The sequence below is a fragment of the Vigna unguiculata genome, chromosome 7 (genome assembly GCF_004118075.2).
Source record: "Vigna unguiculata cultivar IT97K-499-35 chromosome 7, ASM411807v1, whole genome shotgun sequence".
NCBI lineage: Eukaryota > Viridiplantae > Streptophyta > Magnoliopsida > Fabales > Fabaceae > Vigna > Vigna unguiculata.
This window is the reverse complement of record NC_040285.1, coordinates 2,862,351-2,876,465: the sequence shown is the minus strand read 5'-3', so window position 1 is coordinate 2,876,465 and position 14,115 is coordinate 2,862,351. Positions and strand designations below refer to the sequence as shown.

General features: G+C 30.5%; 1 protein-coding gene across 1 annotated transcript; it reads left to right on the top strand.

Moving 5' to 3' along the window:
- The first annotated feature begins 9,296 nt into the window (after nucleotides 1-9,296).
- Nucleotides 9,297-13,954, top strand: LOC114189803 (protein DETOXIFICATION 42-like). Its single transcript, XM_028078501.1, has 14 exons — nucleotides 9,297-9,502; nucleotides 9,628-9,762; nucleotides 9,934-10,055; nucleotides 10,438-10,653; nucleotides 10,780-10,949; nucleotides 11,352-11,487; nucleotides 11,716-11,812; nucleotides 11,936-12,036; nucleotides 12,212-12,375; nucleotides 12,545-12,616; nucleotides 12,702-12,818; nucleotides 12,912-13,007; nucleotides 13,285-13,406; nucleotides 13,595-13,954. The coding sequence occupies exons 1-14, from the start codon at nucleotides 9,492-9,494 to the stop codon at nucleotides 13,653-13,655; spliced, it is 1,620 nt and encodes a 539-aa protein (XP_027934302.1). The 5' UTR covers nucleotides 9,297-9,491; the 3' UTR covers nucleotides 13,656-13,954.
- The last annotated feature ends 161 nt before the right edge of the window (nucleotides 13,955-14,115 follow it).

The following is a 14,115-nucleotide window of genomic DNA, read 5'->3' as shown; positions in this document are numbered from 1 at the left end:
GTATTATTAAGCCTACTTTAACGCAATGGGAGACCACTGCTACAATCAATTACAAATAAAATAATGGGAACCATTACATCAACATCGACAACCGACAAACAAACCAACTAAAATAATACTCCACTGACACAAACTACACAAAATCATAGAAGTAATTTAGAAACCATGCAGAACATCACAACAATCGAAAGACAAACAAACCCAAAAATAGAATTACGAAAACCCTAACCCACGAGCAAACACAACCCAGAAAACCCTGAACCCACTTACCTCGTTGATGATGATTAATTAGAAAATTGAAATGAAGAGTGCAACTGCAATCCAATAATGAAATGGCAAGTATTAGTTGCTTCCTCTGCAAATCTGAACTCAAGAAAGACGAAGATAAAGAAATTTCCCTAATTGCAAAATTTTTCCTAAATTGAAAAATTAACGTTAATTAGCCATTTGTACAGTACACGTAACACACCCTAATACAAACTGTGCCACCTGTACAATGTTCTGTTAATGATTTAAACGACATTACAGAAAATGACCAAATAAAACACGAATTGCGAAAATGAGGACCATTCTAAACATTCGGTAGAAATGAGGACCATTTAAAACCTTCTGTGAAAATGAGGACCATCCGCAACAAACACGATGAGAATGAAGACCAAAAAGGTATTTAAGCCACATTTAAAAAACTTAATTTAACACATTAATCAGATTAAAAGTTACCTTTTTGAATTAATATAAGTATTATATATAAAAGTTTTTACTTATAATACCGTTTTAAAATTGGTCATAAAACCTTATTTGAAAGTTCTCAAATAAATGATTAAAAAATACCTTTTAATTATAATATCGTTTTAAAATTGGTCATAAACCTTATTTGAAAGCTCTGAAATACATAGTGAAAAATTAAACGGTCCACCGATGTAATGCTACACAGGGCAAATCCTAACGTTCATAAAATCATAAACAAAGTTAAGATGAACTAAAAAAATATACCATCCACAACATTCGAATGTCCTTCTTTATTATTCGATCCTTCAACAAGGATGAGTAGACATGTCAAAGTGAGCTCAGGTTGGCTTATCACGAGTCAGGTTGAAAATGAGTGAACTTAATCCAGTTTATTTTATGACGAGTCAGAAATTTTGTCAACCCGTCACGGGTTGGTGGGTTAAGTGGGTTGACTCACCAACCCACATAAAAAAATATTTATTTATTTATTTTTAAATATTCAAATATTTAAATAACTTTTAAACAACTCATGAGATGATAATTACAGTCAAATTAAGAACAAATATTTTCATCATGTTCACCACCACCAATATATGATAAATTGTTTCCAAGAAAGTATCATATAGTCCAAAAAAACATGGTTAATATTACGCATTTTTTATCATTTTATTCAACAAAATATAAAAAAAAAATTACACATTTTTATCATGTTATAAAAAAATGTAAAAAAATGTTGGTGGATTAGGTGGGTCAACCCACCTTCAACCCGTATATTAAGTGAGGCAGGTTGAGTTCAACCCACTTTTGAAAAAATTGAATCTTTTTCGATCCAACCCAATTCTGTGATGAACTGAGTTGACTCACATGTTGAAACTCATTTTAATATTTTTAGACGAGTACTTACATCTACATATTTAATAAAATAAATGTTTATTCAATAATGTGAACAAATATAATTATGCGAATGTGCCTCATAACAATATTATTCAGACGCATGACTGCCTAATGATGTAGACAATTGAAATAAATATAAATAATAAAAGTGTATCTTATGACACAATTAAGTGAGATAAATAACTTACATTAAAAGTAATATATGATAGTTTTGATAGAGGTAACTTAACCTCAAAAATAAACTTTCATAACTCTACTATAAATAATATAAATTAAAAGCTTAATCAAGTTTTAAATCCTCGTTATCCTGGACCTAATAAAGTTTTTCATGTAATGAAATATTTAATAAATAGAAAATTTTGGTAAAGGTCTTTTCCGTTATATGTTATCAATTGTACACATCTTGATATATCTTTAGAATATCATTTCTTAATATATTAAAAAGGATGTGAATTTCCTTTGAGAAAAATTTGAATAACATAACACCTTACAAAGACAACATAGGAGATGAGGGGATGATTAGGGATAACAATAAGGCAGAATGAGGATGTGTTTCGCTATTTCATACCTATTTTTGTAGAAAAACTTCATTCACATACCCAAATTCAACGGATATTAAATTTTTGTCTCATCCACATCCTTACCGGATCATGGGTATAATATATCGTACTCATACCTATATATGTTTCTTACTACTTCAATATTAATTTTAATTAATTATTATAAAATAATAAAAAATTATGGTAAAAGAAACATAATATTATAAAATATTCAATATTAGGAGGATGATTGTTTTTTCGATATCAAATACTTTGAAATAAATTATAATTGTTTACATTTTATATTAGAATACCAAATGTAATTTTATGAAAACCAAAACATTTGTTAAATTTGCAAACATTAATGAAACCTAATTGATAAAATTAAAAATATAAAAGGAAAACAAATATTCAAACTAAAATATATTTTAAATGTTTGTTTACTTCAATTTTTTAAATTCTAATTAATCTCTTTTTTATACACTAATAAAATTTATAATACATCACTTAATCAAAATGATGCAAAGAACAAATAATAAACATAATAATAAAATTTTGACATAGATATTATATCTTTTGAACTCCAATATATGTTGGATGGTGATAAAAATATATTCATGGTAATTACATTAAATTTTTATATTGTAGTAAATAAAATTTATTTATACAATTATAGTGAAAAAATTACAATATAATTAATAATGAGTTAGAAAAATAAAATAATTATATAAAATATATCAAAATAGTATTCTACATGATGAACATAAACAACAAATAAAAATTTAAAAAAATTAACAAATGTGTGTTTTAGAAACAATTTGAGAGACGATCGAAAGAAATCGCACAAAGAAAAATAAATGTATAATTAATGGTATGATAAGATTAAAAATACCTTAGAGATATAAGAAAACTTTTCAAATATCAACATATATATACTCAATGGTTGAAAAATAATGAAATATTGTTTTAGCGAAACAAAATAGTTTTTTAAATGAAACAAAAATGAATAATTATTGTTTTTTTAAATTTAATTAATTATCTATAATAAAATTATAAAAAAATATTTATTTTATATCTCCTTTTCTTAAATAATTATGATAAAAATTAATTCTTTTTATTATTATATTAATAAAAAAAATGGATACACATGCACCTAAGTGCATTTGATTTCATTAGTTATAATAATAATAATAATAATTAACCATATAATTTATACTTAAAAATGTATATGTGAAGTTAAAATAATTTGAGATAAATATAAGTTTCTATTTAAGTAGTACATGTGAGAAGAATTCAACACTAAACATTGAAGTTTGAGGAAACAAAATCCAATTAAAAAAGTTATTATAGTGTGTAGTAGAAAAGAATACACAGAATGAAAGGAGAAGCAAACTAGCACCATTTATGCTAGAATTGGTAATGGCCACATGGATTTATACAAAAATGGAGAAAATCTATTTATAACCTAATAAGCTTGAAGTGTAGAACTTAAGAGACCTTAAATTTCTCCTAATCAGACAATTTGTTTATCTTACATATGCATTGACTCACTCACATTCTTTCACCCTCTTACATATTCCTTCAAATCTTTCTCATTGTTAAAAACAGTTCCAACCTCTCCTCAAAAAGTTACCATTGTTAACAAACAAGACCCCATTATTCATCATTTCTCATTCTGCACAATATATATCACAGCAAACAAGGTTAACATGAGAGGGTTCAAGGCTTCCAAACTTTAGCACTGGTGAGGTATAAAGTTCTTTTCTTTATGTTTCCGAGTTTCTCTGATTTTATCAAACTGCATGATTCCTACAAAAATTCTATTGTCTTTTACAAAATTATTTGATTTTCTATATATAACAGGGCATGTGCTTGCCAAACATTGTCCACAAACCCTAATTCTGAACAACCTGAATTCCAAACTACGTGAAGAGGAAGATCTGTTTATGGCTATACAGAAGAATGCATAGAAGAATTTTTCTTCTAAGAGGTAGTTAATTAAGAATCTCTTCATCAAAATCTTAATTCTTTCACTTTTTACTCATATATTTTGAATGTGGTGAAGTACTTAATTTTTTTTAATTAGTTCTTACTTAAAATGATATAAATATGATAAGTATGATAATGTTATATGAATGAGTTGTAATTTGATTACATTTGATTCTAATAAAAAAAATGTTTGGTTATATAAAACATAATCAACGAAGATTACACATCAAAGAAAGAAAGAAAATGTTTCTATAATTGTTTTCTAGCTTCCATATAGATACCCTCTTCTGCCTGTTCTCACTCCACAATTTTCTCTCTCTTAGTATAACTACAATACTGTAGATACCTTAATCTTTAAATAGAAACTTATTTACAATTTCGGGAGATATTCTTTATAAACTTAATCTTTATAAACTTCACTTAGTAAATTGTGATTTACTGAGCGAATATTCAAAAATTAAAATGTTTAGAAGAACTCATTTACCTAGTTTTTGAGGGAAATTTCAACAATTTCAAAAAATTAAAATATTTAGTAATTAAATTACTTGCAATTCAATTCTCTTCATTTTTTAAATAAGTAGTTTGGAAGAAATAATTGAAATATTTTAAATTTCAATTTTCTTATTTGGATAAAGAAATTTAATATCTAATTTACGGTGAATTCAACTCTAACTTTGAGTCTAACTAAACCTAGCTCGACCTTCAATTCGGTACAACTCGTATTGACTTTTGGTTCAAATCGACCTTCGACCTGGTTAGACTTCCGACCGCTGACCCGATTCGACCTTTGGCCTGACCTGACCCGACACAACTCGACCTTTGTTCCGTCCCAGCTTTCGACCCAACCAGACCTGACTCGACTTTCAGTTTGACTCGAACCGACCCAACTCGACCTTTGGCCCAACCCAGACCAGCTTGACTCGACCTTTGGCCTAGTCCGACCCGACCCGACCTTCGATCTGGACTAGCCTGACTCGATCTTTGGCTCAGCCTAACTCAGTTTTTGGCTCAACCCGACTTGACTCAACCTTCGTTTCAAGCTAGCCCAGCTTTACCTTCGGCTCAGGCCAGTCTAGTTCGACCTTCGGCCTAACCCGACAAGATCTTTTGCCCTAGTTGGCTCAACCTTCGGCGCGACTCGGGCTTGGTCAGCTAGACCTTCAACGTGACCCGAACCGGCCTGACTCAATCTCGACTCGAATTGACTCGTCTCGATCTAACTCGTCTGGAACTGGCTCATCTCAACCTTTTACTCTACTCAACTCAACTTTTTGGACTTGTAGACTTTTTGTGCCCTAACCAATAAGCAATTCCACAACTTGAGGAATTTTAATTTCCTTCTTTTTTGAGTGAATTTTTAATTCTACTATTTTAGTTAGTTGAAATACCTTGTTAAAATTCCTCAAATTTCAATTTCCTTTTTAATTTTCTCATCCAAACGTATAATTTTTCTTAAAAGAAATTCAAATCCTTCAAATAAATGAATTACTCTCTTAAATTGTCTCATCCAAACATAAGCCAATTTTGATTTATTAAACGATTTTTCCATTTCAAGGACAATGTTTCATGTTTCCTGTTTCCTTCATTCTCACAACGAACTTCCTGCATTTTGATTTCCTTACTTCTTTTTTCTTATAATTGTTAAGCGGAATTGGTTCGCTTAGAGTCTTTTTCATTTTAGTTTCATGACCTCTCTTCCTTTGTTTTAGTCAAACAAATTTAAATTTATCAAATAATCTTCATTTTAGTTTCATCATTCCCCAATTCCTCTTCCTTTTCCTCCTCATTATTTTCTTTTTTCTTTCTTTTCTTCCTCCTCCTCTTCCTCTTCCTCTTTCCTTTTTCTTCTTTTTCTCCTCATCCTCTTCCTCTTTTTTCTTTTCTCTTCTCCCTCTTCCTCCTCTTCCTCCTCTTTCCTTTTTCTTCCTCTTCATCCTTCTTTACCTCTTTCCAACCTCCTACTGCCACTTCTGCCGCTGCTCGCCCTTGGACCATCTTCACATCATCGTCATCGCCTCCAACTCTAGTTTCTCCTCTTCTTTCGTCTCCTCCCTTTCTTCTTCTTTCTTCTTTTCTTCTTCTTCTCATCTCCACTTAATATATAAAAATATTTCATTAGATCGAGTGGGAAGTTGACCATTTTTTACACTTAGGGATTCACCAAAAAATAATAAGAAATATAAATTACCGATGAATTTAAAGATATATAAATATTGGCAGATTTTATTAATAAATTTTGCACAAATTGAAAGAATTTACCAACAAAATTTACCCAATTAATACATCGCCGGCGAAAATATTTTTCAATAATACAAATTCAAATTTATCGACGGATATCATCCACTATATTAGTATTTTTTAAAATATTTGTTTATTCTCTTCATTATCACGCCTTTTTATGGTATGTAAATAAACATTGATATTAATGATTAAATATGACGTATTAATTATATGCAGATCCTTAACCTACTCCTATATACAAATAAAATTTCATTAACAACAATTTTAGTGACCAAAAAAGTTAGTCACTATAATAACCAAATTAGATATCAATCTATTAAATAAAAAAATTATTGGTTACTAAAATAGTCACTATTATTAATAAAAAATCATAATTGGTCACTAAATTAGTCACTATTTAATTAGACACTAATTTAAAAATTAATTTCTTTGGTAGCAAAAACATTGGTCGTTAATGTTTATTGACCAATTTTCTTTGGTAGTCAAAATTTTGGTAGCTAAATTTTGTAAACCAATTTAGAGACCAATTATAATTTTTTATTCATAATAATGATTATTTTAGTAATCATTAATTTTTTATTTTATAATTTGGTATCTCAATTGGTCACAATAGTGACTAACAATTTTTTATCACTAAAATTGATTGTTAATGAGAGATTTTCTTATAGTGCAACATGGCATTCTAAAATTGAATTAGCTAACGCAAGTGGATGAGGGAATCCTGGACAAAATTAAGAGGATTACACACTTATAACAAGATCTCAATCCAAATAATTACGCCAACAAAAAAGAATATAAAGAAGTACATAACCAAAAACGATCTTAGCTTTTAAGTTGAGACATTTTCTAAAGGTCTCTTAGCAATATATCATCAATGTTTTGTGCCATTTTCATCTACTTATGAATAATTTTTTGGAAGGGTTGTCTCTTAACATCTATTTCAAGGTTTTTATTCTATTTTTTACTGTCTTATTTGAAGGAGCTTTCTTACTTAGCACACAAAAGTATCTTCATTTTACATATTTTTCTACTCATTCTACTTATGCTTAAGTATCAATAAAAGTGTCTTTCATATGTTTTTTTTATCGACAAATGTTAGTTATTAAATCTACCAAACTAACCTTATTTCTCCAAATTGTTAGCAAGGGATCAAACCCATAACCTTTTCCTCCCTTCCCTTCCATCTACCAACTAAGTCACCTTATCACTCTTATCTTTCGTATTAAAATTTATGATTCTACTTATCATTCTTCCTTAACAAGTTCGACAAAAATGAGTTGAATTGATGATGAGGTTCACAAATAGGCGTGAAAAGTAATTCTAATATTGGAGGTATTGGTGGAACTTGTTCCAAATTTGATGAAAAATTCATGTATTCATCAATTTGGATATAGGTAATATCTGATTTTATTTTTTAAAATTGGGTACAAGAATGGAGATAATATGTACATCATCTTGTCCTAGTTTCTATATCTATCTTTGTCCTTATCCTCATCCCATCCTTACATTCATTCTTATCCATATGGTAATTTCTATTTTAAATTACTACAATTTCCTTAATTTCAAACCTTTCTTTATTTTCTTTCTCTACACAATTCTTTATATTTTCTCTCAATTGTTCAACTTGTTCAAAATTCACAAAGTTCACTAAGATTTTTAAGATATATTTTTTACTTTTATTAAAATGATTATACATTTTACTTTGTGTGTTTTGGTTAAATGGTGTAGTGCAACAGAAAACACAAACTTCAATCTTGTTAGATACAATACTCACATTTAATTGTTTCTACTCCTTTTTAATATCCTTTTCTTTATAAGAATGTTTGACTCTTGGTATTCAATCTCTTAAATCATTGATTTACTAGTTAACATGAATAGTTTATCCTTTTTTTTAGAGCTGTCAAAATGGGTCACTCAGTCCAACCCAACTCGGTTCACCATAATGAACCAATTCAACTCAACTCATTTATTGGTGACTAAAAAAATGATAACCTGGTCTGACCCACCACGAATGGGTTAAACAGGCTCAGTGACTCACTTAATTAAAAAATACAAATTTTTATCTTCTGTCCAATTAAAATATAAATAAACTTCAATAAAATTCAAATACAATAAAATAATGTTAAACCCCAACTACCGTATAAATGTTTGAGAATGCACTTAAATATCGATTCCCCTAAAGTAAGTGTGAAATACAAAGCTAGACAAAAAATGAAACCAAAATAATAACCAGATGCAAAAGTCCTTCTTTTCTGAAAAATTAAAGATATGTTTTTTTTTTCTGCGATATTACGTTTAAATGTGTTTGACCAACATTAGTCTTTTTTTCCCATCTAAAATAATTAACTGTCATCGTTAAACTTGGAATTAAAAATTATTTGAGTAATTTCATAATTGAAATATTAATGTGGTCATCTAATTGACATTGAAGTAGTTGTCAAATTATAATTGATATTTCATATAATAAATAATTTTAAAAAATAGCCCAGATTTGACACCTGCAAGCTAAAATTCAGACTTACATAAGATTTAAGTAGCAGATAAATTCTGATATTTTAAATTCAATACCCAACAAAAAAATAATATAATGAGTTTTCAATAAAAAAAATGTTTTGTTTAGAATTTTATTATTACAACTTTTCATCAAAAATAGTAATATTGTAAAGTAATATGTATATACGTCACTGTTTTGACTGATAATGGAAACTACAGCTACCCTAAATAAAACAAAACATTCTTTTCATTGAGGATTTCATATATTACTGGATAGTAAAAATTTATTTAAGTCTAAAATTTATATTTAAAAAGGTTGTTTATTTTATTCACAAATTTACAAGTATATATTAAACATTTAGTGTGCAAAAGTACTAGTTATAATATATAAAGTAATATACATTAAACTTTGTACAATCTGGGTTTTATTCAACTGAGGGAGGCTTCAGTGAAGTGTGCACCCATCTCGGGTCAAACAGATACAACCTGTTCAACACTTTAAGTTGATTTTTCTTTTTCATATTGAATCAAATCATGTGATATGATAAACGTAACATGATTTGATTTGCTTGTTTGCTTCGAGATCATGTTTCATCTGGGTTTTCTATGAGAGAAAAGTATGGAGTCATGGAAGCCTTTCAATTTCTTTTAGCTCTGATATATTCACAGTTTTATCTTTCGTGTCAAAGTGGTGTTGATTGTTGATCCAATTCCTCATTGTGTGCTCTTTCACTGTTTCTAGTTTCCATTGGTTGTCGGTTGATCAACTACTGAATACCAGAAGAAAGGTGGTAAACTTGTGTAAGCGAATTCCATTGTTTGAGAGGAAATCGTTCTCAAGAATCATGTCCCTTTTAATGTTTTTTTCGGGCATAAGGTACATATTATTGCTTGCACTGTATTTGTTCTTTCAATTTAACTGTGTTTCTTTAGGTCTGCAATGTTTTATGACTTTGATTCAACTTGGATCAAGTTTTCTTTGTTGTACTTGTTTTGGTTGAAATTGGATTCATGATAATTGAAGAGGCCATGTTGTTTATGCTTTCAGGAACGCTCTGGCAGATGATGAATTAGGCCTGGAAATACTGCATATTTCACTCCCTACAACTCTGGCTTTGGCAGCAGATCCTATTGCTTCTCTAATTGATACTGCATTCATCGGCCATATAGGTTTGATTTACATTTTCCCAGAAAACTTGTTAGACTGATACATATGTAACTATATGAATGGTCACAATGGTAACATTTTCACAAGTCATAGAATTAAAATCTAGTAGGATATGTCCTGGAGATTGAGGGGCCTATAGAAGGGTTACAAATGTGGCTAATTATGTTTATTGTCTTAAGACTTCTCTTGTGTCCTTGTGTTCATAACTAATTAAAGTGGTGAACAGCAAAAGGTTATCCCATTAGGGATGAAACAATGCTAAATATTTCCATGAACCGTTAGAAGAACTATAGCTTTTACTGTAGGAAGTACCCTTCCATAATTTTTTTGTCCATTTTCCAGTTACCAGCTTGCCATTTGACTGCATTTATTGCTATTTTGTAGGTCCTGTGGAGCTTGCTGCTGTGGGAGTCTCCATTGCTATTTTCAATCAAATCTCAAAAATTACAATAATTCCACTCGTCAGTGTTACAACCTCTTTGGTTGCAGAGGAAGATGCTGCTGAACAGAGACATCAGTCAGAAAAAGAAATTCTGCTAGAGGAATCTGTTGTAAATGAGAGTGTAAAGGTGGATATAGAAGGCCAAGAAGACAAACCTGGTATATATATTTTTCAAGGATAAAAAACCATTCAAATTTATGAATTTGTATTTTATGGTTCATTCAATTGAAGCTTTTCTTGTTTACTCTATAAGTATTAATTTTAATTTTATTTGTGTTTTGAAGGCAATACTTTTTCAAGAAATGTTGATAAAAGGGATGCACTTGGCCGTGGCAAAGCCTATATTCCATCAGCATCCTCAGGAATAGTTATTGGCGGTGTTCTTGGGGTCCTACAAACTCTCTTTCTCATTTTTACAGCTAAACCGATGTTGAACTACATGGGCGTTGATTCTGTGAGTACTTTTTGGAAAAATCATGAAATGAATCACTTAGGCTGATTTAATGATGTGTTGATGCTGTTTTTAGTCCCTAGAAAGTGACTCATCTTTGGTTTTATTCCCTGACTTCCAAAACTATTAGTTTTCATTCCTATATGTTTAACAGAGTTTAGTCCTTAAAATCATGAGTTTTTGTCCTCTGCATTATTAGTTTTAGAGACTAAAGTTTGGCTATTTCAAAACTATAGCGACGAAAACTTATGGTTTTAAAAGTAGGGGACTATATAACCAAAGATGGCCCATCTTCCAAGAAGTGAAAACACTATTAACCCTTTAATAATTGTTTGAAGGTAACTTTAATTTTTGGTTTATAGCTTTAGAAGACTTTAAATGACTGTCATATTGCTTTTCATGCAGAATTCTCCTATGTTCAAACCAGCACAGCAATACTTGACACTGAGATCATTCGGTGCACCAGCAGTTATTATTTCTATGGCAATTCAAGGAGTTTTTCGTGGAATCAGAGATACAAAAACTCCTTTGTATGCTACAGGTACTTCACGTCTTCTATACATTGGATCAGTATGCTACAGATACAAAAGGGACTAATTAGCATTTTTGTATATTCTTTATGTTGTTTCATGTGCATCAATTCAAATTTCTTGAATCAGATCTTGATAGAGACTAGAGGGTTTGTGGAGATCAATTAAAATTTATTTGTAAACACAAAAAATGAGAAATACCTTATTCTCATTCAGTAACTTGTGAAACTTGATTGCAGTAATGGGAGATGCAACAAATATCATTTTAGATCCATTGCTCATGTTCGTAGTGCGGTTGGGAGTCAGTGGAGCAGCCATTGCCCACATTTTCTCCCAGTAAGTTCACCTTTTGAGATTCATTTATGATTAAGGATATATCATCACACAGACAAGATATTCAACTGAAGTCACATTGCACTCTTATTTCTCATTTCACTAACTGGTGACATGATTTAACAGGTACTTGATATCCATATTGCTATTGTGGAGTTTGATGAAGCAAGTTGTTCTTCTGCCTCCGACAATGAAAGACTTTCAATTTGGGAAGATTCTGAAAAATGGTTATGATTTTTATCTATTCCTTCTCTGCTTTTAAAATCTCCTGCTTCCTAATTTCTTATAATTACTTTTCTTCCTACTGCTTGAATTTGATCAATCTCTTGTAGTCTTGTGTGAATATTTTTTATGCATTCTTAAGGACAAGTTTGTAACTCAGTTTTGTTCCCTTGGTTGTAGGGTTTCTGTTGTTGGTTAAAGTTGGAGCTGCGACTTTCTGTGTGACCTTGTCTGCATCCCTAGCAGCAAGGAAAGGATCAACAACTATGGCTGCATTTCAGATCTGCTTACAAATTTGGATGGCAACATCTTTGCTTGCTGATGGATTGGCTGTTGCTGGACAAGTAAGTAGTTGATAATAAGTCCAAAACCTATTTCAAAAGCTTATTTTAAATGTCAAAATAAAAGCAATAGATAATTTTGGAGAGTCTTATGGTTCATTAATTTTACAACCAAATGTAAGTTCATTTTGTACATTCAAGTCAATATAGATAATAATGAGATTATTTTCAGGCTATTATTGCAAGTGAATTTGCTAAAAGGGATTACAAAAAGGTTATCGAATCTGCCTCACGTGTGCTGCAGGTATATTTCAACTTGCTACTTTAATATTATTTATTTAGCTGTTGATGCTCTTAATTCACCTGTCTTGAGTAATATTATTATGCAGCTTGGTTTGATTCTTGGGCTGGTGCTCTCAGTTCTTCTTATCAGTCTATTGCCCTTTGGTTCTAAGTTATTTACAAATGACAGAAGTGTTCTGCAACTTATCAGTATTGGCATTCCAGTAAGTAACATCAATACAATAGAAAATAACACTCCAATGATTTCATAGTTTCTCATCTGTTTTTCCTCTTTTACTTGATGAATACTTGGTCAGTATGTTGCTGCCACTCAACCTATCAATGCTTTGGCTTTTGTTTTTGATGGAATCAACTATGGGGCATCAGATTTCACATACTCCGCTTACTCAATGGTAAGTTAATTAGGAAAACTACTTCTTCTGTAGATTGAAGCAAGTATCTTAGATTGTGTTCATGATTCGTAATAATGATCAACCCTTTGCCTTAGGAAACAAGGAAAAAAATGATATTGTGAATGTTGACCAACCAGTTAATTCCTATTATGTTTTCCTTTTTCATAATTTGTACTTTGAAAGAATTATTGCAAAGTTTACCCAACCCCCAACTCCTTTGTGCTGTGAATCAGTTTATTTTCCATTATGGCTTATATGAACTTGCTATTTCTCCCAGATTATGGTGGCAGTGGTGAGCATATGTAGTTTATATGTGCTGTCCTCAAGCTTTGGCTTCACTGGTATCTGGATTGCGTTGTCTATTTACATGGCTCTAAGGATATTTGCAGGATTTTGGAGGTAACTTCTGCTACAAATAAAAGACACCCTCTGAGCAATACTTTTGGAGACATTTTCCTTTCATTTCATTTGAGACCACTGTTCTCTTCAAACAAAAAGAAACTCAACAACAGAAGTATTAACATAACAAATTATAACGTTGGAACTTGGATTGAAAGATGTAAACATTTATGAACTTTGGTATGCAGGATTGGTACTGCATCAGGACCTTGGAGCTTCCTTACTGAAAACTCTAATTTGTGCCAGTAGTTCCATGCGGCTTTTAACCATTGTGAGTTTTGGTATTCTGATTCTAACGTGCACAGCACAAGCAACATTGAAGAGATACCCTATCATGGAGTACCACTACTTCAGCTATTTCTTCCTCTTCTAGGGGGTGGCTCCTTTCAAATGATAGTTTTTATTTGAAGTGATTTTTTTATACTACACATGATTACACGTGTATATATGTATATGAAAGACAACGTTTGTGTATAGATCAGATTTTAGGAAAGACAGAGCAAACTATATCTTCATTTTTAATTGAATACAAATGTTTTGGTTCTCAATTGGAAGATCTTGAACCTGTATCTAAATTGTTTATGCATAAGGATGCAAAGAAGTGTTGATAGCATGCTAGGGACTAGACAAGTTTGTTTTCAAAAGATAACTTGCAACACTCCTCGTAAAGTTTGAGAATTCTTGTATCGAAAGTCTTCTATTTTAGAAA